This window comes from Fragaria vesca, linkage group LG6 (genome assembly GCF_000184155.1).
Source record: "Fragaria vesca subsp. vesca linkage group LG6, FraVesHawaii_1.0, whole genome shotgun sequence".
NCBI classification, from domain to species: Eukaryota; Viridiplantae; Streptophyta; class Magnoliopsida; order Rosales; family Rosaceae; genus Fragaria; species Fragaria vesca.
The window spans coordinates 4,341,550-4,364,083 of NC_020496.1; the positions used below are offsets into that span (position 1 = coordinate 4,341,550).

General features: G+C 38.4%; 3 protein-coding genes and 1 pseudogene across 3 annotated transcripts; 3 read left to right on the plus strand and 1 right to left on the minus strand.

The window, feature by feature from the left end:
* The first annotated feature begins 982 nt into the window (after window positions 1-982).
* LOC101299204 (protein CLP1 homolog) lies at window positions 983-4,021 on the plus strand. The gene is made up of 10 exons (XM_004302309.1): window positions 983-1,291; window positions 1,404-1,472; window positions 1,553-1,654; window positions 1,759-2,000; window positions 2,163-2,301; window positions 2,419-2,475; window positions 2,721-2,855; window positions 3,011-3,246; window positions 3,441-3,485; window positions 3,571-4,021. The coding sequence occupies exons 1-10, from the start codon at window positions 1,118-1,120 to the stop codon at window positions 3,656-3,658; spliced, it is 1,287 nt and encodes a 428-aa protein (XP_004302357.1). The 5' UTR covers window positions 983-1,117; the 3' UTR covers window positions 3,659-4,021.
* A 1,721-nt stretch (window positions 4,022-5,742) lies between these two features.
* Window positions 5,743-8,872, plus strand: LOC101299492 (probable receptor-like protein kinase At5g15080-like). Its single transcript, XM_004302310.1, has 6 exons — window positions 5,743-6,133; window positions 6,656-6,993; window positions 7,081-7,216; window positions 7,391-7,527; window positions 7,608-7,731; window positions 8,094-8,872. The coding sequence occupies exons 1-6, from the start codon at window positions 5,959-5,961 to the stop codon at window positions 8,603-8,605; spliced, it is 1,422 nt and encodes a 473-aa protein (XP_004302358.1). The 5' UTR covers window positions 5,743-5,958; the 3' UTR covers window positions 8,606-8,872.
* Window positions 8,873-12,318: 3,446 nt separating this feature from the next.
* LOC101303631 lies at window positions 12,319-13,449 on the minus strand. Its single transcript, XM_004304896.1, has one exon. It carries the CDS (start codon window positions 13,447-13,449, stop codon window positions 12,319-12,321), a length of 1,131 nt encoding a protein of 376 aa, XP_004304944.1.
* A 2,461-nt stretch (window positions 13,450-15,910) lies between these two features.
* LOC101303924 lies at window positions 15,911-19,321 on the plus strand (annotated as a pseudogene).
* Window positions 19,322-22,534: the final 3,213 nt, after the last annotated feature.

A 22,534-nucleotide genomic window follows, 5' to 3' on the forward strand; every position in this document is an offset into this window, starting at 1 on the left:
TATTTGTCTCAAACTCTTAACAACAAACGGAAGTCAAAATAATGTACGTTTATTTGCGCTGCCCCTGCCCCTGTAATCTGTAATTTCTGTTTCTGGGTTGATCATCTACATTCCAGCTAGCAGGGTTTGATGATCTTGCATGTAATCAGTCATTAATTTTCTTAATTGAGATAACAATTCATTCAGATATGTTTTGGATTCTGCCTTCAATCTTGATGTAAAATCAACAGGAGAGATAAAAGTTAATAAGAAATTACCACCAAACAATTACAATGGGGGCGAGGTTGGTAGCCGATCAATGTTTAGTTTACCAATCTCATTTTGAACACTCTACCATCGAATACAGAGGCTTGAATCTGCTCGTTGGCCTTTGTCGGTTTATCTCCTTGTTTAACGTTAGTTTTCTTTACATATTATATATGAAGTCCAGATTTTAAGAGGAATCCCATCCCACACAAATTTCAAACATCTTAACCCTTTCAAATTACACATGACATATATATGTTTCGAGACGAAAAAAGTAGGAAGTTCATGTTGCATTTGTTTTATTATGAAACTTTTGTGCTATTTGTTTCTTCTTATAGCTTATAGATCATGGGAAAAGTTGTTGTGAAGTTGGAACAGGTAATGATTTGAGCAAGTAAAAACTTAAGCTATAATGAGGTATCGAGATCATTGACAGCTTGACAGCTCATGGTGTTTAAGCGCAAATTATGACAAACTTTTATGTTGCGTTTAAGTTTGACATGAAACCTTAAAATATTTTAGAGTTTAAATAAGTTAATAATTTTAGAGTTGTTAAAAATAAAATTTTGAATAATGACCATTTATCGTAAGCTGAATCAAATTTTCATGGTTTCATTAAGGACCAAAAATTTCAGAGTTAGTGAGAATCAGATTTATAATCGTTTTCAACAACTTTCATGTGAATGACATGAGCTTTTCATTTTTGAAACTTTGCAAGTACACCATAGTTTTGGATACACATTAGAAGATAGAACCCGTAAACCTCCCTGACCCGACCCGGAAAATAAAAAAACGAACATAAACCCTTGCCTACTCTTTTCAGTTGAAAACCCAGAGAGCTCCGGCGAATCCCAAACCCCAATAGGAGGAGATGGCCGGCACCGGAATACGGCAGGTCAAACTGGAGCGAGAGTGCGAACTCAGAATCGAAGTCGGCAACGACGCACCTCTCAAGCTCCGCGTTCTCAACGGCACCGCCGAGATCTTCGGCACCGAGCTCCCCCCTGAAATCTGGCTCACTTTTCTTCCCAGGCTCAAATTCGCTGTAAGCCTTCTTCGTTCTTTTCACTTCAATTGAACGAATCAAAGCTTTTTTTTCTTTACTCAAAGTCTGTGAATTGAACTGTGTTTTATGGAATTGAAATTTTCGGTTTAAGGTGTTCACTTGGTATGGCGCCACAATCGAGATGGACGGCCCCACCGAAACGGATTACACCGCTGACGAGGTAGTTATAGCTTCTTTACTTTAGCTGTCATGGATTTTGGTTGTCATGGATTTTGAATAATGGAAGTCAATGTTTTGCAGACGCCGAATATCAGCTATGTGAATGTGCATGCCGTGTTGGATGCGCGGCGGAACCGTGCGAAAACGCTGTCGTCTGATGATCCTGATTCTCCTCACGCTCAGGTAAACTCAGGTTCATTACATTTTGGATGAATTGGTGTAATGTATTTGCTGTATGATTTAACTGCTTTATATAGGGCTAATAGGTTTGTTATTACGATGGTCAGGGACCGAGGGTGATGGTTGTGGGACCTACGGATTCCGGGAAGAGTACGTTGGCGAAAATGCTGCTGAGTTGGGCAGCTAAGCAAGGATGGAAACCTACTTTTGTTGATTTGGATATCGGACAAGGAGCTATAACAATTCCCGGATGCATTGCGGCTACTCCTATTGAAATGCCTATTGATCCCGTGGAAGGGATTCCCCTTGACATGCCCCTTGTGTATTTCTATGGGCACACTACTCCCACGTATGTATCCGATTTAGTATTTTCTGTCAGTATTAGGATTTGTCAAGGTAGAATAGTTTTATAGACGGTCGAATTTTATGGTAGCTATACATCAGTTATCAGTGATATGCTGCGTTGCTATTCGTCATTCCAGCTTCTGAGTGTCGTTTTTTTTTTTTTTAGGACCAATGTGGATTTGTACAGAGTGCTTGTCAAGGAGCTTTCTCAAATGGTAGAGAAACAACTTGCTGGTACTGCTGAATCTCAAGCTGCTGGACTGGTAATCAACACCATGGGATGGATTGAGGGTGCTGGCTATGAGGTACTTTAAGAGTTCTTGGACCAAAAGGGGCGACTGTTGATTAATTGAAAAATGACTGTGATTTTAATATATTTGAAGATTGCTCTGATAGTTTCTTCTTCTTTATCTTTCTTGCAGTTGCTTCTTCATGCAATTGACACATTCAATGCCAATGTTGTCTTGGTTTTGGGTCAGGTAAATCCTTTTAGTCCGAGACTCCGAGTTCTTTTCTTGTCATGCTCAAGTCTTCGTGAATTCTGCTACTTTCTTTTAATCTGTCAGGAAACATCCTTTTCTGTTCTTTATGCTTTTTGGGTTAAGATTGTCAGCAAGTCTGTTAGCGTTTAATGATATACTTTTCTAAAACATTGTAGTTCTTACTAGTGTTATAGTGCCCTAAGTTTATGTTTCCCTGACAATGCAGTATTTCTTTTATGCAGGAAAAGCTTTGCAGCATGCTCAGAGATGTACTAAAGAACAAGCCCAATGTGGATGTTGTTAAACTTCAAAAATCAGGGGGAGTTGTATCCAGGAATTTAAAATTCCGTCAAAAATCCAGGAGTAATAGGATAAGGGTAAGTATATGTTGGAAAAACAAAACAAAACAATCCAACAGTATCATCTTCTATGGTACCAAATTGAAAAAAGTCCTTAAAAATGTGCACCTGGTTTATTCTCATGCTATTGCTCTTCCTGTCATAAGGCTCTTATACACTGATATTTCTGACAGGAATACTTTTATGGCCTTGCGAATGATCTCAGCCCACATTCTAATACTGCAAATTTCAGCGATTTATCTGTCTTTCGAATCGGTGGTGGCCCACAGGCCCCTCGTTCAGCTTTGCCAATTGGTGCCGAGCCTGCTGCTGATCCTACAAGAGTGGTTCCTGTAAATATTAACCGTGATTTGCTCCATATGGTTCTCGCTATTTCATATGCCAAGGAGCCTGATGAAATTATCTCTAGGTAATCTCATAGCCATCAGCTATTTCATATGCCTACTTTCCCTCTTACAAGAGTTATAATTGTCTAGCACTTCTCCCCTAGCTTTTCCATCTATAAAGATTTGAAATTTGACTTTGATACTTTAAATTAAAATCTGTTGATGTCAGAGATTACAATATATACCCGTGTTGCTTAACAATGAATTTTGTGTGCAGTAATGTTGCTGGGTTTGTCCATGTCACAGAAGTCAATGTTGAAAGGTTTGATTTCTGACCTACAGTGACTTGTTCAAATTACCTTTCAAATTCTGGTTTTTCTATTCTGACCAAGTATATTGCATTTCAGGAAGACAATTACCTACCTTGCACCAGCCGCTGGTGAACTTCCAGGCAAATTTTTGATACTAGGGTCCTTGACATGGCTTGAAACATGAGCATTTCAAGAAGATTTCACGACTGAAAACACAAAGACTGCGTTCAGGCTGATTGCTATGGCTTCTGGTGAATATACATTGCATGTTTTATGGATGAGGAATTCAGTGATAGAGGTAAGGAAAGGTGTAACCCAGCAACGATGCTTCAGGCATCTTTAACCGACTATAGTACTGTTGGATTAGTCGTGGATTAAGTATCACCTGTAGCTTGACATAGTTATGTAAGGAGTGTATGAAGAGGTGAACTACCCGATAGTAAAATGATTCTGTAATTCCATGTTATAGCTATAGCTACTCTTTCGCGTTCATAAGGTTTCAATGTGGTTAACCTGCTAGCCCGCTAGCCTCTTCGCGTTGGTAGTGTTTCCATTTTTACTGTGAATCTATTGCACTGTGTTCTGTTCGTTTTAATACTTTGAGATTTTGAGGAAGACGATGTGATTTGAGGGGGCCACCGGGAAATTCCATGGCCGGGTAACTGCAAACCACTAGTAATCATTGACAATGATTAGGTCCCACAGACCCACAATAACTAGGGCTCCTGATACTTACCAAAGATAGTAAATGTAATATGACTAATATCCAAGAACAAAAGATGGTTATTTTGTTTTTTCTTGGAAGAGGCTCTTGTGTAATGTCTTAAATTTCGATGATTATGAAAATATCGACATTCTGAAAAATGGATATTTCGACGGAAATTTCGAGAAAATATCGATAGTTGTAAAAAATTGAGAAAATTGATGGAAATTTTAAATGAAACTTTGAGAGAAGTTTGTTTTCTCAATTATCTACTATATTTGAAAAGAAAACTTTGAATAAACATTGATTTATAATGAGTTGTAGTAATTTCAGGTGAAAAATTATGTGCTGAACTATTGATAATTCTGAAAAGAAAGTATTTACCCAATTTTTTAGATTTCGTAAAGAAAACAATATATATTGTGGATGCTAAGTTGAACAAGTATGATGCTTAGCAGGTTTGGTTAAGGCAATGAACTTGTATTAACCCAAATAGGGTTCTAGACATGTTTGGACGCAAGTTTTAATTTTAGTTAGGTTGAGAGCTTTAAACAATGTTATATGCTTTAACCTCACCCTAATTAATTCGACCTTTAACCTCACCCTAATTAATTATCAGTTAGAAGGGTAAACATATCTAAAAATTAAGTTAAAATGCACAAAATGAGAGTAGAGTATGCAATATCGTTATCATCCCAAATGAGCTCGAACAATATAATTAAACATACATACATTATCATTTGTGAATTATCTTTTTTTGGGTAATAAAATGAATTATCATTTGTGATTCATTTGTGAATTATCGTTATGAGGTCGTCCAACTTAACATCAATTGATCATAAATAAACCAATAGATGACACTGCACAATGGTACTGACGTAAGGTTCAGAATCTCCAATACGATAAGAGTTGCCATCACTAATTCTTATACTCAGATATTTTAGTCGTTTTAAAACCGATTGGATAGAGATTTGATTTTGAGACACATCCATTGAACAACAATGAACTACTTTCTCAATAGTATAATACTATACTAGCCTACTTGCTTATCCTAAAAACCCACACTTCATCCATAAATTTAAATAAGAAGAACAAGACAAAGCAAGAAATTCTAGGCTAACATGACTCTACTTTGCATTATTGCCCCAAATGTGCTCTCTTTCTATGTTCATTCCAGAAATGAAAAAGCAGTTTGAGTTAACCAAATTTTCAAGTCCAATACTTTACGGGTGACTTGATGTTCGGAATATGCCAAAGTTATTGTTTCTGGAGCACTGTGTAAGAAGAAAGAAGAAAGCTTTTTGTTTTTTCCATTCTTGTTTCTCTCTCCTGCCCGGCCTGCCCGCCTCCCCTGTTTTCAAGCCGCCCAGCCTGCCCCAACAGTGAAACAACTTTCCCTCTTTCTTAAGCACTATAGTCCTCTCTATCTCTCTCTTGCTTTTTTGACCAATCTGGGTCTGATTCAAATTCAGCAGCAGCTCACATTTCTTTGAGCTTTTGGTTGTTTTGGGTTGCATAGAGGTTGGTTTGTAATGGGTTCTGTTTGGTATGTGAAGTTTGTGAAGATGGGTTTGGTAAAGGTGGGAACTTTTCCAGTTTTGACCATCTGGGTCTGATTCAGTTTGAGCTGCAACACATTTCTGGTGAGGTTTCAGAGTTTATGTGAAGGTTTTGGCTTTCTGGGTTGCATATTGGTTGGTGTGAAAGGTGGGTTCTTTGTGGTGTGTGAAATTTCTGGGTCTGTGAGCTATGGGAGTTTGAATCTGGAAGAGTTGGTGAAGATGGGTCTGGTAAAGGTGGTGACTTGGAATGGGAGCAAATCAAAGGGAAGGAAGAAGAAGAAAGATGAGGCTTTGGAGGAAACTGGGTGTTGGGTTAAGTTCTCTTTTGGGACTTGCATGCCTTCTTCGAGATCCAAAGTTGATAGCACCATGACTGGGACTACTATGTCTTTTGGTAATTTGCTACAGACCTTGTTTGTCTAATTTTGGCAAGTTCTTGTCAAGCTGCATTAATTTCTAGGATGGGGGTTATTCTGTTTTCGAGCAATAAATGTTAACATCATAGTTTATGGAGATGGTTTCAGCTCAAGCATGTTTGGTGTCTTAAGCAAAGTATACTACTTCATCAAAATAAAATCATTTTCACTCCATATCTCTAAACTCTGATTTTATGTTAGGAAGAGGGGAAGTATCAGAATTCAGAAGTTGAATGTTTTCATGATTTATTTGTCAAACAATCAAGTTATGAAGTTCGGGCATTTACTGCTTTTTGCATCTGTTGGAGTTGTAATAGAAATGGCAGAACTTAGTATATTAGTTCTATTTGATTTACTAGATATCTACTTACAGATATAGGTAGTGTCTGGCATTTATTATGAAGTTCCTAACTACTAGGGGACAACATATGCCAGCATCATTTATTCATGTGTAGTTATATGGATCATTCACTGAAGTGTTTTTGACCTATGTAAATCAGCCGAAACTAAATCTTTGAATGAGAAAAGTAGAGATCGAGAGCTTACTCGTGGAGGTTCCTCTACAACTACTAGTAATGCTGGAAGTACTACATCCACACCCTATTTCAGTGAGGAGCTGAAGGTTGCTTCCCAGCTGCGGAAATTCACGTTTAATGAACTTAAGTTGGCAACTAGAAACTTCAGACCGGAGAGTCTTCTTGGTGAGGGTGGATTTGGTTGTGTGTTCAAGGGGTGGATAGAGGAAAATGGAACTGCGCCTGTGAAACCTGGTACTGGCCTTACAGTTGCAGTTAAGACCCTCAACCATGATGGACTTCAGGGTCACAAAGAATGGCTTGTATGGCTTCGTCTCTCCTGTTCTTCTACTATATCTTACTTCCCCAATCAGTGTTTGTATTATAATCTTGATTTCTTTGTATTTCAGGCTGAAATTTATTTTCTTGGTGATCTCATCCATCCAAATTTGGTAAAATTGATTGGTTACTCCATTGAAGATGATCAGAGGTTGCTGGTTTATGAGTTTTTACCACGAGGAAGTTTGGAAAACCACCTATTCAGAAGTAAGAACTGTTCTTTCCACAATCTCTAATTTTAGTGCATGTATATTGGAAGTAGCTCTTGTAATACCAACACATTGGCCTGCATTAGTCAAAAAGTAGCTATTCAGTTTATGTTGTTACTGTATCTATCCTTTATCTAATGATCTATGGTAACAATCATTTTGCATGGTGAAGGATCCCTGCCTCTTCCTTGGTCTATCAGAATGAAAATTGCACTTGGAGCCGCAAAGGGCCTTGCCTTTCTTCATGAAGAAGTTCAAAAACCAGTCATATACCGTGATTTCAAAACATCTAATATCCTATTAGACGCGGTAAGTTACTATGGCTGCGGAAAAACTTGCTTTCATTTCTACATTCTTATTGCATTCTGAAAGTGGATATGTCAATCTAGGATTACAATGCCAAGCTCTCTGATTTTGGACTTGCTAAAGATGGTCCTGAAGGTGACAAGACTCATGTGTCTACACGAGTCATGGGAACATATGGTTATGCAGCCCCAGAATATGTCATGACTGGTGAGTTTGATTGTAATCATATTTTTGGTTTTAGTAATTACTTTTACTCCAACAATGAGAATTACTGGATAGTGATAAACAAACCAAACAAACTGTATTCCTTTCAAATGTAAACACCTTCCATCAAGTTGCGACTTATCTCTCTGACAACCAACCCTCAGGCTTAGATAGTTTGATAAAGTTGCAAGCCCATCTAATATGCAAAAAACATAGGTTATTAAAGGATCAGTACTTGGTGTTCCTCAGGGGACTTTTGCTGTTCATGAGTAATCACTTACCAAGGTCATATACTTTTGTAGTTTTGTTATGTTGCTTGATCATAAATTGACATTACTAGAATTATAACATGGTTTTTGATTCAGGACATTTGACATCAAAGAGTGATGTCTACAGTTTTGGAGTAGTCCTACTTGAAATGCTAAATGGAAGAAGATCCATGGATAAAAATAGACCAAATGGGGAACACAATCTTGTGGAATGGGCAAGACAACTTTTTGGAGACAAGAGGAGGTTATTCCAATTAATTGACCCCCGTCTAGAAGGCCATTTTTCTATCAAGGGTGCGCAAAAAGCTATCCTACTGGCCGCTAGGTGCCTCAGTCGTGACCCAAAAGCCAGACCAATGATGAGTGAAGTTGTTGAAGCCCTAAAGCCTTTACCAAGCCTTAAGGACATGGCCATTTCTTCGTATCACTTTCAAACCATGCAAGCAGCTCGTACCAGATCCAACTTGAATGCTAAGAACGGCATTAGAACACAAGCGGTCTTTGTACAGAGGAATGGGCAACCGGTAAGGAGCTTGTCAAGCCCAAAGGGTCCTCCTGCTTCTCCATATTATCCTCAAAAATCACCAAAACCTAACTCAAAAGAATGATATATGGCTTTTGTTATTCTCTATGCATATTATCTTAGATTTGACTATCCAATTGTGACAGCTTGGCTTCTTCAGATTGTTTGGTCAATTATAGCACAAAATAAGTCTTTCTTTCTTTTGTTGCTATGTGCTCGCCAGCATCTGACTGCCTGTTAAATGAAGGCACAAGCCTCTTTGCATGTATGTATGCTCAGCTCATTGCTCAGGCTTAGTAAATAGCAGTTCATCACCCTTCCCCCATTCTGTAATGGGTGGTAATTTCTTATTAACTTTAGTCTCCTGTTGATTTTACATCAAGATTGAAGGCAGCATCCAATACATGTCTGAATGAAATTTAATCTCGATTAAGTAAACTAATGACTGATGTCGATCATGTTCATTGATAGTTACATGATCATCAGACCCTGGTGGAATGTAGATGATCAGCCTAAAAACACAAAATACAGAGAGGTAGGGGCGGTACAAATAAAGTACATTATTTTGACCAAAACAATTCTCTTCCCTTTGTTGTTAAGAGTTTGAGACACTAACATAGTACTAATACAAAAACTTAAAAGAAGAGCTAACTAGCAAGGAATTGGAGTGAACCAAGTACTCTGATTCATCATAAATAAACGCCAATGAACCTCGGGTAGAGACATAGGCTTAAAGCTCCTATCTGTCAAGGAAAACACACCGGAGGTGTATCTATTTCCCTGTCCATGCGACAAAACAAAATAGATACAATTTTTTTCGAGTGTTTTATCATGACAAGTGATAAAAATGTTGTTGAGTGTGCCGATAAACAATGCTCGATCACCAAGGTCAGCAATCTCTACCCACTGATGACGGGTGGTAACATTATTATACTCTAACTTCAACACTTGAAACAATCCTTCGAATCCGTTGCTTTGATTTTGATACAAAACCATAAACAGGTCCTTTGATTCACAACATTTTGCCAAGTAAAATGTCTGGTAGAGGGTTTCGTCATCAACATATATGTTTTTAATGTTGGGGTGAAGAGTAACCAACCTTTGAGATGTGTAGGTATGGGTGTCTAAATGGATGTCAAACACCATCACAAACTCTAATGCATGGCTTCCTACCGCGTATAGTTTCCCATCAAGTATTTCTATATCCCAAAATTTTTGACCTTTCTCAATCACGGTCCATGTTTTATCAGAGGGGGTGCAGAAGGCCAAACAACATCCTTGTTTAAAGTGAAGGCAACTCACATAACACTTTGTTGTTGTCGACGTTGGTACCGAAGAGGCTACCACTTTTCCTGGCGGCAAGATCGACATGCGGCGGGATGGGAGCTTAACTCGAGCACCTGATACTGGATTCCAGAAGAAGAATTTGACAAATGTTCTCTCAAGTGTTATGATGAGCCATCCCTCGATTGATCCAGCACAATAACAGTATGGAGCGTCAGGATTCCAAATATTCGGATTGCATACAATACGCAAGTCGTCGTCGTCATCATCTGTTTTGATGTAGGATGCCTGCATGCATCTTCCTAAAGTAGAGCTGGTCACAAGCCTTGGGAGTCGATGATGAGCGGCAGGAAGCCAACGCTTGCTGTCAATTGCGGCTCGCCAACAACGACTTACGTCACGACAATTCAGATAATCTAATAGGGGCAGTCTCTGCAGAATCAGTTGCATGACCTCATCTGGGAGTTCCTGCATGAAGCACCTGCCCTCATTGAGTTCTTCTTCCGACTTGTATCGTTTTCTAGTGAAGAATGTATCAGACTTGCGGCGTATCAAATCACGACACCATATCAACTTTCTTGAAAGGCTCCATCTGCTCAACATCTTCATCATCACAGCACGCAAGTACAATCAAGAACAAACATTTATATATATATATATATATATATATATATATATATATATATGATGATATATATGTGTAATTTCATAGGGTTAAGATGTTTGATAGCTCGTGGGAATGGGACTCCTCTTGAAATTTGGACTCCATATATGTAATAAAGACGATTTCTTCCGACTTACAACGGAAATCTGAAAGGCTCCCCATTACATCAAGTTGTGTATCACAAAATTACTACTTCTTACCTACTCAAAACAACCTTTTCATGTCCAGTTGATTTCTTTTATGATGGAGATGCTTACAACGTCGTCGTTTTGGTTTGGGCTGGACAATCTAGTTGTTTATCCATGATGGGCCCCCGAACCCGATTCTAAAAGCTGTGAACAAGTTCAATGATATGTAAAGCTCTCTGCCACGTTCAATTGAAGATTGAAGAGAAAGGTGTTCTCTTTTGTTGTTTGATCTTGATTTGTAGTGTATCTATTGCATTGCCTGTAAAAATGGTTGGTTTAGTTACAGTCAATTGTTGATACTTTTATATGGTGTTGATTTTGATCATACATGCATGCATTTTCTGATTTGGCTGTGTTTCTTTTTCTGTTCAAGAATCTATTATGGTTTACTTAGATTCAAGAATTTTTTTTAATAGGGTTTCGAACCCAGCCACGTCCGGATTTTATTTGATTTAAATAACAAGAAAAATTACATAGTTCGAATATAAAAAAATACAATACGGAAACTAAGAAAAGAAAATCTGCATGGGTTTCTTTCTGGCAAGGTATTTAGTTCAATATGGTACATGAATTTTTGTTCTTTAATCTTTATCATTGTTAAGTATGTGCTCACGTACTGCAAGTTGGCGCGATCACAAAAAGCATCATAACCCCCTATGCCGCTGTCCTGCTAGCACTTCTTAGTGGGCATCTGGGCAGCAGAAAACCTAAATTTCATTCTGCATTCAGGGGATTATTAATTCATAATCGCTGTATCGTGGTCTCGAAATATGAGGATTATAGTACTCTGTATATGAGAAATGCTGGATTATTTGTTGTGCAAGATATTTCTTTATACTTCGTTTAGCATCCAATATCACATATCATTTCTAGTGGTTTGATACCTCAAATAGCTAGTTTCCTGGTAAATGAAAGAAGGATTAGAACAATGCAATCCCGGTAAATAGATTCAACTTGCTGCGGCGGAAAAAATGTAATGCTATCACAAGTTCACAACACAAGAACAAAAGCATACTTCCCTAAGTTTAATACAAAATGAGATTAATACAACTCTAATCTATGCGATCACCCAAGACAAAACCACCAACAAAGTAGTACTATTTTACCGGTCAGTTACAGATCAAGAAAACATTACTCTACTTTTACGTACATCAAAATTGTTAATAGCATGCATGGGAATGTTCAAGGTATCAAGGCTGTATACAACGTATGAGGAGCAGTGCTACCTAGCACCAGCTTGATCGATCAAACAATTCATAGCATTGTTGTTACCAAATCATTGGCAAATTTTGGTCAACAACTCAACATTCTTTTGGTGTGCTGAGGATATATACGAGATGTGCCTCCCCCCTTATTTTGTTATGTGAATTTTATTTTCTACTCAAGTTCCTTTTTGTTAGTCTTTCTTGATGGAGTTGTTGGTTTTAGTCTCCTTCCTAATGTTTTTTTCTTTTTTTTAAAATTAATAATAGAGTGATAAGCGAGGCAGCTTGCGATCATTAGGTACTCGGCTTCATTCAAAAAAAAAAAAACACAACGATAAAGAGATATGCAAAGAGAAAAAAAACGACTGCAGGACTATCAAAAAATCATAGCAACCTTTCTAGTAATACTAATACAAAAATTAAAAGAAGAACTAGCTAATTCCTATATAAAAGCTATCTAGCAAGGATTTGGTGTGAACCAAGCACTGTGATGCTTTGCCCAATAATGGCGATGATGCTCGGGAAGAATTATAGGTTTGAAGCTCTTATCTGTCAAGGAAAACACCCCAGAGGTGTATCCATCATTAAACCCTGGCGAAAAGACAAAGTAGATACAGTTTCTTTCAGGTGTTTTATCATGACAAGTGATAAATTTGTTGTTGAGCGTGCCTATAAACAATGCTCGATCACCAAGGTCAGCAATCTCTACCCACTGAGGATTGGTAGTAACATTATGCTCTAACTTCAACACTCGAACTAATTCTTCATTGTAGTGATATCGGCGATTATGATACAAAATCATAAACAAGTCCTTTGATATAGAACATTTTGCCAAGTAACATTTCCGAAAGACTAATAAGCTATCAAATATGCTCTTAACATTGGGGTGAAGAGTAACCAACCTTTGTGATGTGTAGGTATGAAGTCTGCCATCATGGGTATCTAGATGGATGTCAAACACCATCACAAACTCTAATGCAGGGATTCCTACCGCGTAGAGTTTCCCATCAAGTATTTCTATATCCCGAAATTCGAGATTTTTCTGGGTCTCAATCAAGGTCCATGATTTATCAGTGGGCGTGCAGAAGGCCAAACGACCTTGTTGTCTGAAGTGAAGGCAAGTCGCGTAACACTTTGTTGACGTTGGTATTGAAGAGGCTACTACTTTTCCTAGTGAGAAACTCATCCAGTGGTTGGGATGATCAACGGGATGTAATGGAAGCATGACTCGAGCACCTGATACTGGATTCAAGAAGAAGGGGACCTTAGCATTTCTTGATTTACGAGAAAGAGAATCTATGATCAGCCATCCCTCAATTGCTCCAACACAACGCCAGCAAAAATCACTGTGATTGTGTTTTGATGTGCAGATTTTCCGATCGCTTACAAACGAGTAGTCGCCGTCATCATCATCTGTTTTGATGTAGAATGTTTGCATGTCATCATAAAAACTAGTCAAAAGCCATGGGAGTTGATGAGCCGCAGGAAGCCAACGCTTGCTATCAATTATTGCGGCTCGCCAGCAGTGGCTTACGTCACGAAAGGTCAGATAATCTGACAGGGGGAGTCGCTGCAGAATCACTTGCATGATATCATAGGGGAGTTCCTCCTTGAAGCACCTAGCCTTGTTGCCTTCTTCTTCTTCTTCTGTTTCTCCTTCTTCTGCTTCTCCTTCTTCTGCTTCTCCTTCTTCTGCTTCTGCACTTCGTCCTTCTTCTTTTGCTTCTTCTTCTTCCGACTTGTATTGTTTTCTAGTGAAGATCGTTTCAAACTTGCGGTGTATCAAACCACGACATCGTAGTCTACTGAAGATCTTCATCATCGCCGAATTTGCAAGGAGCACTTCCACAGAGTGCAGATGATGGAACTTAATTGACGAGAAGATCCCAGTACTTGACTCGATATATAAATAAGGGTTAAGATGTATGAAATCTTGTGGGATGGGACTCCTCTTGAAATCTGGACTGCATGTATGTTAAGAAAACTACTTTTTGTTCGGACTTAAAACGGAATTTCTGAAGGCTCCCACTTACATCAAGTATTGTTAATTATGTACCCACAATGGTATTCACAAAATTAGTGCTTTTTACCTACTCAAACCGGAATCCGTTCAGAAAAACTTACTTGAAAGCCAGACCAATGATGAGTGAAGTTGTTGAAGCACTAAAGCCTTTACCAAGCCTTAAGGACATGGCCAGTTCTTCGTATCACTTTCAAACCATGCAAGCAGCTCGTACCAGATCCAACTTGAATGTTAAGAACGGCATTAGAACACAAGCGGTCTTTAATTTGTACAGAGGAATGGGCAACCAGTAAGGAGCTTGTCAAGCCCATAGGGTCCTTCTGCTTCTCCATATTAATTATCCTAAAAAATCACCAAAACACTCAAAAGAATGATCTATGGCTTTAGTTATTCTCTATGCATATTATCTTAGATTTGACTATCCAATTGTGACAGCTTGGCTTCTTCAGATTGTTTGGTCAATTATAGAACAAAATAAGTCATTCTTTTTTTGTTGTTGTTGTGTACTCGCCAGCATCTGACTGCCTGTTAAATGAAGGTACAAGCCCCTCTGCATGTATGTATGCTTAGGCTTAGTACATAGTAATTCATCACCCCTCGATCCCCCGTTCTGTAATTGCTTGGTGGTAATTTCTTATTAACTTTGGTCTCTCCTGTTGATTTTACATGTCATTCTGACATGTAATCTCAATTAAGAAAACTAATGACCGATGATCATGCGTTCATTGATAGTTACATGATCATCGAACCCTGGTGGAATGTAGATGATCAACCCAAAAACACAAAATACAGATTACAGAGGTAGGGGCAATACAAATAAGTAATAACGTACGCTATTTTGACACAAACAATTTTCTTCCCTTTTGTTGTTAAAAGTTTGAGACTAATATAATACAAAAAATTAAAAGAAGAGGTAGCTAGCAAGGATTTGGTGTGAACCAAGTACTCTGATTCAGCATGCAAGCATGACGAAGCTCGGGAAGAGTTGTACGTTTGAAGCTCCTATCTGTCAAGGAAAACACCCCGGACGTGTATATATATCCCTGTCCTTTCGTTAAAACAAAATATATACAGTTTCTTTTGAGAGTTTTATCATGACAAGTGATACAAATGTTGTTGAGTGTGCCGATAAATAATGCTCGATCACCAAGGTCATCAATCTCTACCCACTGAGGACTGGTGGTAACATTGTTATACTCTAACTTCAACACTCGAAATAATCCTTCGAATCCGTTGTTCTGATTTTTAGCGAAACCAGGATCCTGATACAAAACCATAAACAGGTCCCTTGATTCACAACATTTTGCCAAGTAACATTTCCGGTAGCAGGTTTCGTCATCAACTATGCTGTTAATGTTGGGGTGAAGAGTAACCAACCTTTGTGATGTGTAGGCATGAGTGTCTAAATGGATATCAAACACCATCACAAACTCTAATGCCTCTCTACCTAGCGCATATAATTTCCCATCAAGTATTTCTACATCCCAAAATTTTCGACCTTTCTCAATCACGGTCCATGTTTTATCAGAGGGGGTGCAGAAGGCCAAACGACATTCGTGTTTAAAGTGAAGGCAACTCACATAACACTTTGTTGTTGTCGACGTTGGTACCGAAGAGGCTACCACTTTTACTGTCGGAAAGTGCACGTCGCCATGGCAATGTGACGGGAGCTTAACTCGAGCACCTGATACTGGATTCCAAAAGAAGAAGCTCTCAACAGATGTTTTATCAAGTGTTATGATCAGCCATCCCTCAATTGATCCAGCACAATACCAATATGCGCCATGTTTGGTTTGTATTTTCGGATGGATTAATTAGAATACGCAAGCAGTCGTCGTCGTCATCTATTTTGATGTAGGATGCCTCCATGTATCTTCCTAATCTAGAACTGGTCACAAGCTTTGGGAGTCGATGATGATGAGCATCAGGAAGCCAGCGCTTGCTGTCAATTGCGGCTCGCCAACAACGGCTTACGTCACGACAGTTCACGTAATCCGACAGGGGCAGTCGCTGCAAAATCAGTTGCATGACGTCATCTGGGAGTTGCTCGATCCAACCTTCTCCTTCTTCCGAGTTGTATCGTTTTCTAGTGAAGAACTTACGGCGTATCAAATCACGACACCATATCAACTTTCTTGAAAGGCTCCGTCTGCTCAACATCTTCATCATCACGGCATGTAAGTACAATCAAGAAGAAACATTCATGTATACGTATATGTGATATGTGTAATTTCAAAGGGTTAAGATGTTTGAAATCTTAGCTTGAATGGGATGGGACTCCTCTTGAAATATGGACTCCATATATGTAACGAAGACTGGTTTATCTTCCGCCAACTTAAGACGGAAGTTCTGAAGGCTCCCCATTACATTACTGCTTCTTACCTACTCAAACCATTCTCCGCTCCAAACAACTTTTTCATGTCCAGTTGATTTCTTTTTCATGACCCTAAACCCTAAACTCTAAACCAAACAAGACAAGAATGAGCGCAGAAAGCTTCTAGAGGATGGAAAGAGTAGTACACTGGACAGTATGACTGACATTGATCCATCTGTTTATATATGCAAGTTGTTATTGGATTTCATCTCAAGTTATTATGCAAGTTTCGCCAGGAATTTACCAGAGTTCTACAAAAGTGCTCTTCTTTATCTAGCATACACATCATTGGACTCTATCTCAGATTCATTTAAGCTGGATTTGGCATCAGGGGATAGCATGTTCAACTTTGGAGAGCTAGTTGCCCATCCTATTATCAAGAGTCTTCTAAGGACAAAGGTGTGAGTGGCTTTACTATATTCTTCAAGCATCCAACTCTGGTGATTGAGGTTGATATCGAGAGTTATGTTGTGTGCACAATGCTGCTCTGAGTGCTCAACGGGCATTAGTTGAGAACGAGAAGAAGCTTTTGGAAATTAAAGATTAGTGTTCTGTGCTTGATGGAAATTATCTTCAGGCCGGCAGCCATCTGAAGATTGAACTATACTTTTGAGTATCATTGCAGAACGTACAAGCCTTTCGATTGAGGATGTAGAGCATCTTCTTATGAAGAGTCCTTCTGTTCATCTGATCGAGGGAATAATTGATCACGTCGAGGGGACGGTCCATGTTTCGTGGGTGCAAGCTGGAGAGATCTATGTGAGCCTGAAGAGAAACAATAAAGAATAATTAAATACATAAACACATGGAAATTTGGCAACAATATAATGATTTCTAGAGTATGAAGTACAATATTACGGTTTTGCAGAGCCTTGTAAGGCTTATCATCAATTAACAAGGTGTTCAGAGGAGTATTTCCCCATGGAAAGAGGAAGTGAGGCTTTGAAACCCTTGTTTTCCCATTAACTCCCAAAGATTCCCAAGGTTCATTAACATATGGTAATATGAATGGAGCTATTTAATTACCAAGGTTCATTAACATATGCTTACTGCCCGTATGTTAATGAACCTCGGGAATTTGGATATATGTATAAACTTTTCCTACTATAGTAGAAAAAAGAAAGAGGAAGGGTTTTTACGAAAAAAAAAAAGAAAAAAGAAAAAAAAGAAGAAGATCGAATAAGGATAGTATCCGAGATGCAGAAAAATTTGGTCCCTCTACTGATAATGCAGTATCGATCCTACCATTATAATGCAGTATTAGCATGACATAGACATGTGATTTGTAAATGCAGTAAGAGTAGCATATAAACTTAAGTACGGTTTGAGGAAAGTGACTTCTTCAGTTTTCAAACAAAACAAACCTGGCTGGTGTCTTGACGGGGATCTAAACATTGTCATAAAATTAAACAAAGACCTGTATGTTAAGTTTCCCAGAAGTCTAACACCTATATATGTTGACAGTATACAGAGACTACAATATAATTAATCAAAGACATGTTTACAGCAAGCTATTTGGCAGATTATTGATCACTTAATATATCAAGTTGCCATAAAAGATTCTCATAATTCTACAGAAGCAGGCATATGTAGCCTTGAACCACATGGTGTTCCTTATCTTCTTTCTAACTTCTACTTGTTTTGAAGCAACACCATTGACTTACTGATGAGTTTACTAGCACTGTATAAACTAAAGGGCTAAACCATGCATACTTTCAAATAATTTCTTATCCTAAAATTGAAACTACGAATCAAAAGTTCAAAACATAACAGAGAAGTTGACTAACCCTTTGTAATAGGCACACAAATAAACTAAAAACAGAGGTTCAAATGCAGAATTTAAATAGCAAATACAAGGTTCAAAATACATAATAAAAGTAGAGGTTTGCTATCTCCTCCTCCTCCTCCTCCTCCTCCTCCTCCTCCTCCTCCTGCATGGTTCACCTCATATGCTCTATTCTTACTTGCACACTGCCTCACAAGATTTTCGGTCAACATGCAACCACTGAAAGTGCTAACATATAAAACAAAGTGAAGTGTTGAAAGAAATTGGAATGACAAGGCAAAGAGCATGATCGCGATAATAGATATGAGGACTCCATAAACATCCAATATCCATCTTATTCTTCTCAGCTTGACTTTTCCATTCATAAAAACCAGGTTCGTACTACTCAACTACACCACAACGATCTCAATTAGGCTCATCGTGAGGAGAACAATTACGAGTGTAAGTCCGCTTCATTTCATCCAATGGTTCCTCTTTTTCTGTCTAGCTGCAAGTGGCACAACCACGAAGATGTAAATCTCGATTCCGATCTTCGGAAAAAAACACCCATTCCTTAGTACTAAGTTTTTTGATCCCCACCAACTCTTTAACCTCCCCAACTCCCTCGACACCAGCTGCATTCGCACTGGCTATGTAATCGTCGAGCCTGGTTTGAGTTACCTGCAACACTCGATCCTTCTCAGCCAGATCTTTTTGCATCCGAATCCCCATTCTTTTGGCCTATACTTGAAGTTCTTGAGCACGAGCGGCACCCACTTCATTTTCCTCTGTAAGCACCCTCCGGATCTCAGAGTCAATTAGGTTTGCAAGTCGTTCCTCTGTAAGCACCCTCCGGATCTCAGAGTCAATTAGGTTTGCAAGCCGCGTTTTCGCTTGCTCGGAGGCCACTCAATGGACGGCGACGTGACCCTTGATGGTTGCATTGATATCTGCAAGAAGAGGAGAATAATAAAAAGGATTTAGGTGAAAGTACGTTAAAGATACGAAGCCCTAGAGGCCGGCCCAAAACAAAATTTTGGGCTTACCTGCCATAAAAAAAGTACAGCTGGGGCTGCTAGGCCATCAAATACATCAAAAGCATTTTTATAAATTTTCGTCATTTTTGTACCGTCATATACAAGGAAGTTGTAACAAATCTCAAATCTGAATAACAAATGTAACAAATATGAAACAACTGTAAAACAAAGCCCGTCTATAACAAAGCCAAGCAGTACTCAAAGGAGTATGCTAACAATAAGGACAAGGAGTTTATATCACAAAGGAGGTTTCCATGTTGAGCTAGATCTAGTCTAATCACCTTAAACATGCTTCACAGAGTTGAGCCATATGTTACTTATGAAGCTAGAGTGTTAAGTATTTGATTTACAAGACAAAAGACTCATATTTGAACAAAGATGATTTCAAAGTCCTCATTTTAAGTATAAATTAAACTGCAAAGAAAAGGTCTCGAAAAAAAAGTATTTGATTTACAAGCAGAGAATCATACAAAGAATAAGAGGAACCCTTATGTTGAAGGTGGACATGTTGAAAACAGTGAGAGAACTACATTCATGTGCAGGGCTGGTCCTAAAGGATTTAAGGCCCCATGCGGAAAAAAATGGCCCTAACATAAATTTTTATTTTTTTTTTAAACTTTTTTTTTTCTAAGGTTTTGAACTGAACCAAGTATAATGTAAGAAGACTCATCTTCACGCATATATTTTTTGATTAATATGTTAACTCATGAGTATATAACCGGGGGGGGGGGGAAGATGGGGACATAAACCAATACCTCTTGAAATAAAAGAAAAATAAAATTACAATGCATTTTATGACATGAGGTGCTTCACGTTCAGTTCAACAACATGATTTGAGTGCACAACAAAATGTTTGATTAATGGTTGCAAGGATTAGTCAGAAAATGAAACATATACTATGTAAGGATGGGGGGGTGGGAGGGAATGGGCAAATATTAAAAAAGGACATTCAAACCATAATTAATGATACAAAGAGAAATTAAGAAGCATTAAGTAAGAAGATTGAAATTAAATAACCACTTTAATTGTGTTTTAATGTTTTATTACATTTTTTTCATTCATTATATATTATTATATGTCAAAACAAAAACAAAAAAATTAGCCCCCTTTGGTGTTGTGCCCCATGCTGACGCTCGGCCTGCACTGAGGCAAGACCAGCCATGTTCATGTGCTTCAAGGGTTTTCTAGAGGGAAGAATATGGGTTAAAGACTTAAAGATGAATATGAGAGGCGACGTACCTTGCAAATTTCTCCTTGATGAAAGAGTTGTTTTGGAGACGGTTTTCTCTTGTTTTTGGAGAGAGAGTGAGCAGCCACTAGTTTAAGAGAGAGAGAGAGAGAGAGAGAGAGAGAGAGAGAGAGAGAGAAGAGTAGGTTTGTGCCTTCTCCTCCTCCTGCATGGCTCACCTCATATGCTTTATTCTTACTTGCACACTGCCTCACAAAGTTTTCAGCCAGCATGCAACCACTAAAAATGCAAGCATATAAAACAAAGTGAAGTGCTGAAAGAAACCGGAATGACAAGGCAAAGAGCATGATCGCGATAATAGATACGAGGACTCCATAAACATCCAATATCCATCTTATTCTTCTCAGCTTGACTTTTCCATTCACAAAAACTAGGTTCGTACTACTCAACTGCACCACAATGATCTCAGTTAGGCTCATCGTGAGGAGAACAATTACGAGTGCAAGTCCGCTCCATTTCATCCAATGGTTCCTCTTTTTCTGCCTAGCTGCGAGTGGCTCAACCATGGAGATGTAAATCTCGATTCCAATCTTCGTAAAAAAAAACATGATATCCATTCCTTAGTACTAAGTTTTTTGATCCCCACCAACTCTTTAACCTCCCCAACTCCCTCGACACCAGCTGCATTCGAACAGGCTATGTAATCGTTGAGCCTGGTTTGAGTTACCTGCAACACTCGATCCTTCTTAGCCAGATCTTTTTACAGCCGAATCCCCATTCTCTCGGCCTATACTTGAAGTTCTTGAGCACGAGCGGCACCCACTTTATTTTCCTCTGTAAGCACCTTCCGGATCTCAGAGTCAATTAGGTTTGCAAGCCGCGTTTTCGCTTGCTCGGAGACCACTCAATGGACGACGACGTGACCCCTGATGGTCACATTGATATCTGCAAGAAAGACGAGAATAATAAAAAGGGTTTAGGTGAAAGTTAAAGATACGAAGCCCTAGAGGCCGGCCCAAAACAAAAATTTGGGCTTACCTGCCATAAAAACAAGTTTAGCTGGGATTGCTGGGCCATCAAATACATCAAAAGCATCTTTATAAATTTTCGCCATTTTTGTACCGTCATATACAAGGAAGTTCTAACAAATCTCAAATCTGAATAACAAATGTAACAAATCTGAAACAACTGTAAAACAAAGCTCGCTACAACAAAGCCAAGCAGTACTCAAAGGAGTATGCTAACAATAAGGACAAGGAGTTTATATCACAAAGGAGGTTTCCATGTTGAGCTAGATCTAGTCTAATCACCTTAAACATGCTTCACAGAGTTGAGCCATATGTTACTTATGAAGCTAGAGTGTTAAGTATTTGATTTACAAGACAAAAGACTCGTATTTGAACAAAGATGATTTCAAAATCCTCATTTTAAGTATAAATTAAACTGCAAAGAAAAGGTCTCGAAAAAAAAGTATTTGATTTACAAGCAGAGAATCATACAAAGAATATGAGGAGCCCTTATGCTAAAAGTGGACATGCTAAAAACAGTGAGAGAACTACATCAAAGAACTACATTTATGTGCAGGGCCGGTCCTGAAGGATTTAAGGCCTTGTGCGGAAAAAAAAAGATTGGCCCTAACAAAAAAAAATTAAAAAAAGATTTTGAACCTAACCAAGCATATATAATGTCAGAAGACTTATCTCCACGACTATATTTTTTGATTAAAATGTCAACTCATGAGTATATAACCGGGGGGAAAGGATGGAGACATAAACCAATACCTTGAAATAAAAGAAAAATAAAATTACAATACATTTTATGACATGAGGTGCTTCACGTTCAGTTCAACATGCAACATGATTTGGGTGCAAAACAAAATGTTTGATTAATGGTTGCAAGGATTAGTGGGAAAAATGAAACATATACTATGTAAGGATGAGGGGGCTGGGGGAATGGGCAAATATTAAAAAAGGACATTCAGACCATAATTAATGATACAAAGAGAAATTAAGAAGCATTAAGTAAGAAGATTGAAATTAAATAACCATTTTAATTGTGTTTTAATGTTTTATTACATTTTTTTTTCATTCATTATATATTATTATATGTCAAAACAAAAATAAAAAAATTAGCCCCTTTTGGTGCTGGGCCTGCATTGGGGCAAGACCGGTCATGTTCATGTGTTTCAAGAGTTTTTTAGAGAGAAGAATCTGGGTTAAAGACTTAAAGACGAATATGAGAGGCGACATACCTTGCAAATTTCTCCTTGATTAAGGAGTTGTTTT

Excerpts from the sequence above, each read along its gene's own strand:
- LOC101299204 (XM_004302309.1), top strand. The coding sequence starts at position 1,118 with ATGGCCGGCACCGGAATACGGCAGGTCAAACTGGAGCGAGAGTGCGAA. Across the intron at positions 1,292-1,403 it reads TTCCCAGGCTCAAATTCGCT|GTGTTCACTTGGTATGGCGC; the intron begins GTAAGCCTTCTT and ends TTTCGGTTTAAG. Across the intron at positions 1,473-1,552 it reads CGGATTACACCGCTGACGAG|ACGCCGAATATCAGCTATGT; the intron begins GTAGTTATAGCT and ends AATGTTTTGCAG.
- LOC101299492 (XM_004302310.1), top strand. The coding sequence starts at position 5,959 with ATGGGTCTGGTAAAGGTGGTGACTTGGAATGGGAGCAAATCAAAGGGA. Across the intron at positions 6,134-6,655 it reads TGGGACTACTATGTCTTTTG|CCGAAACTAAATCTTTGAAT; the intron begins GTAATTTGCTAC and ends TATGTAAATCAG. Across the intron at positions 7,732-8,093 it reads CCCAGAATATGTCATGACTG|GACATTTGACATCAAAGAGT; the intron begins GTGAGTTTGATT and ends TTTTTGATTCAG.
- LOC101303631 (XM_004304896.1), bottom strand. The coding sequence starts at position 13,449 with ATGCAAGTGATTCTGCAGCGACTCCCCCTGTCAGATTATCTGACCTTT.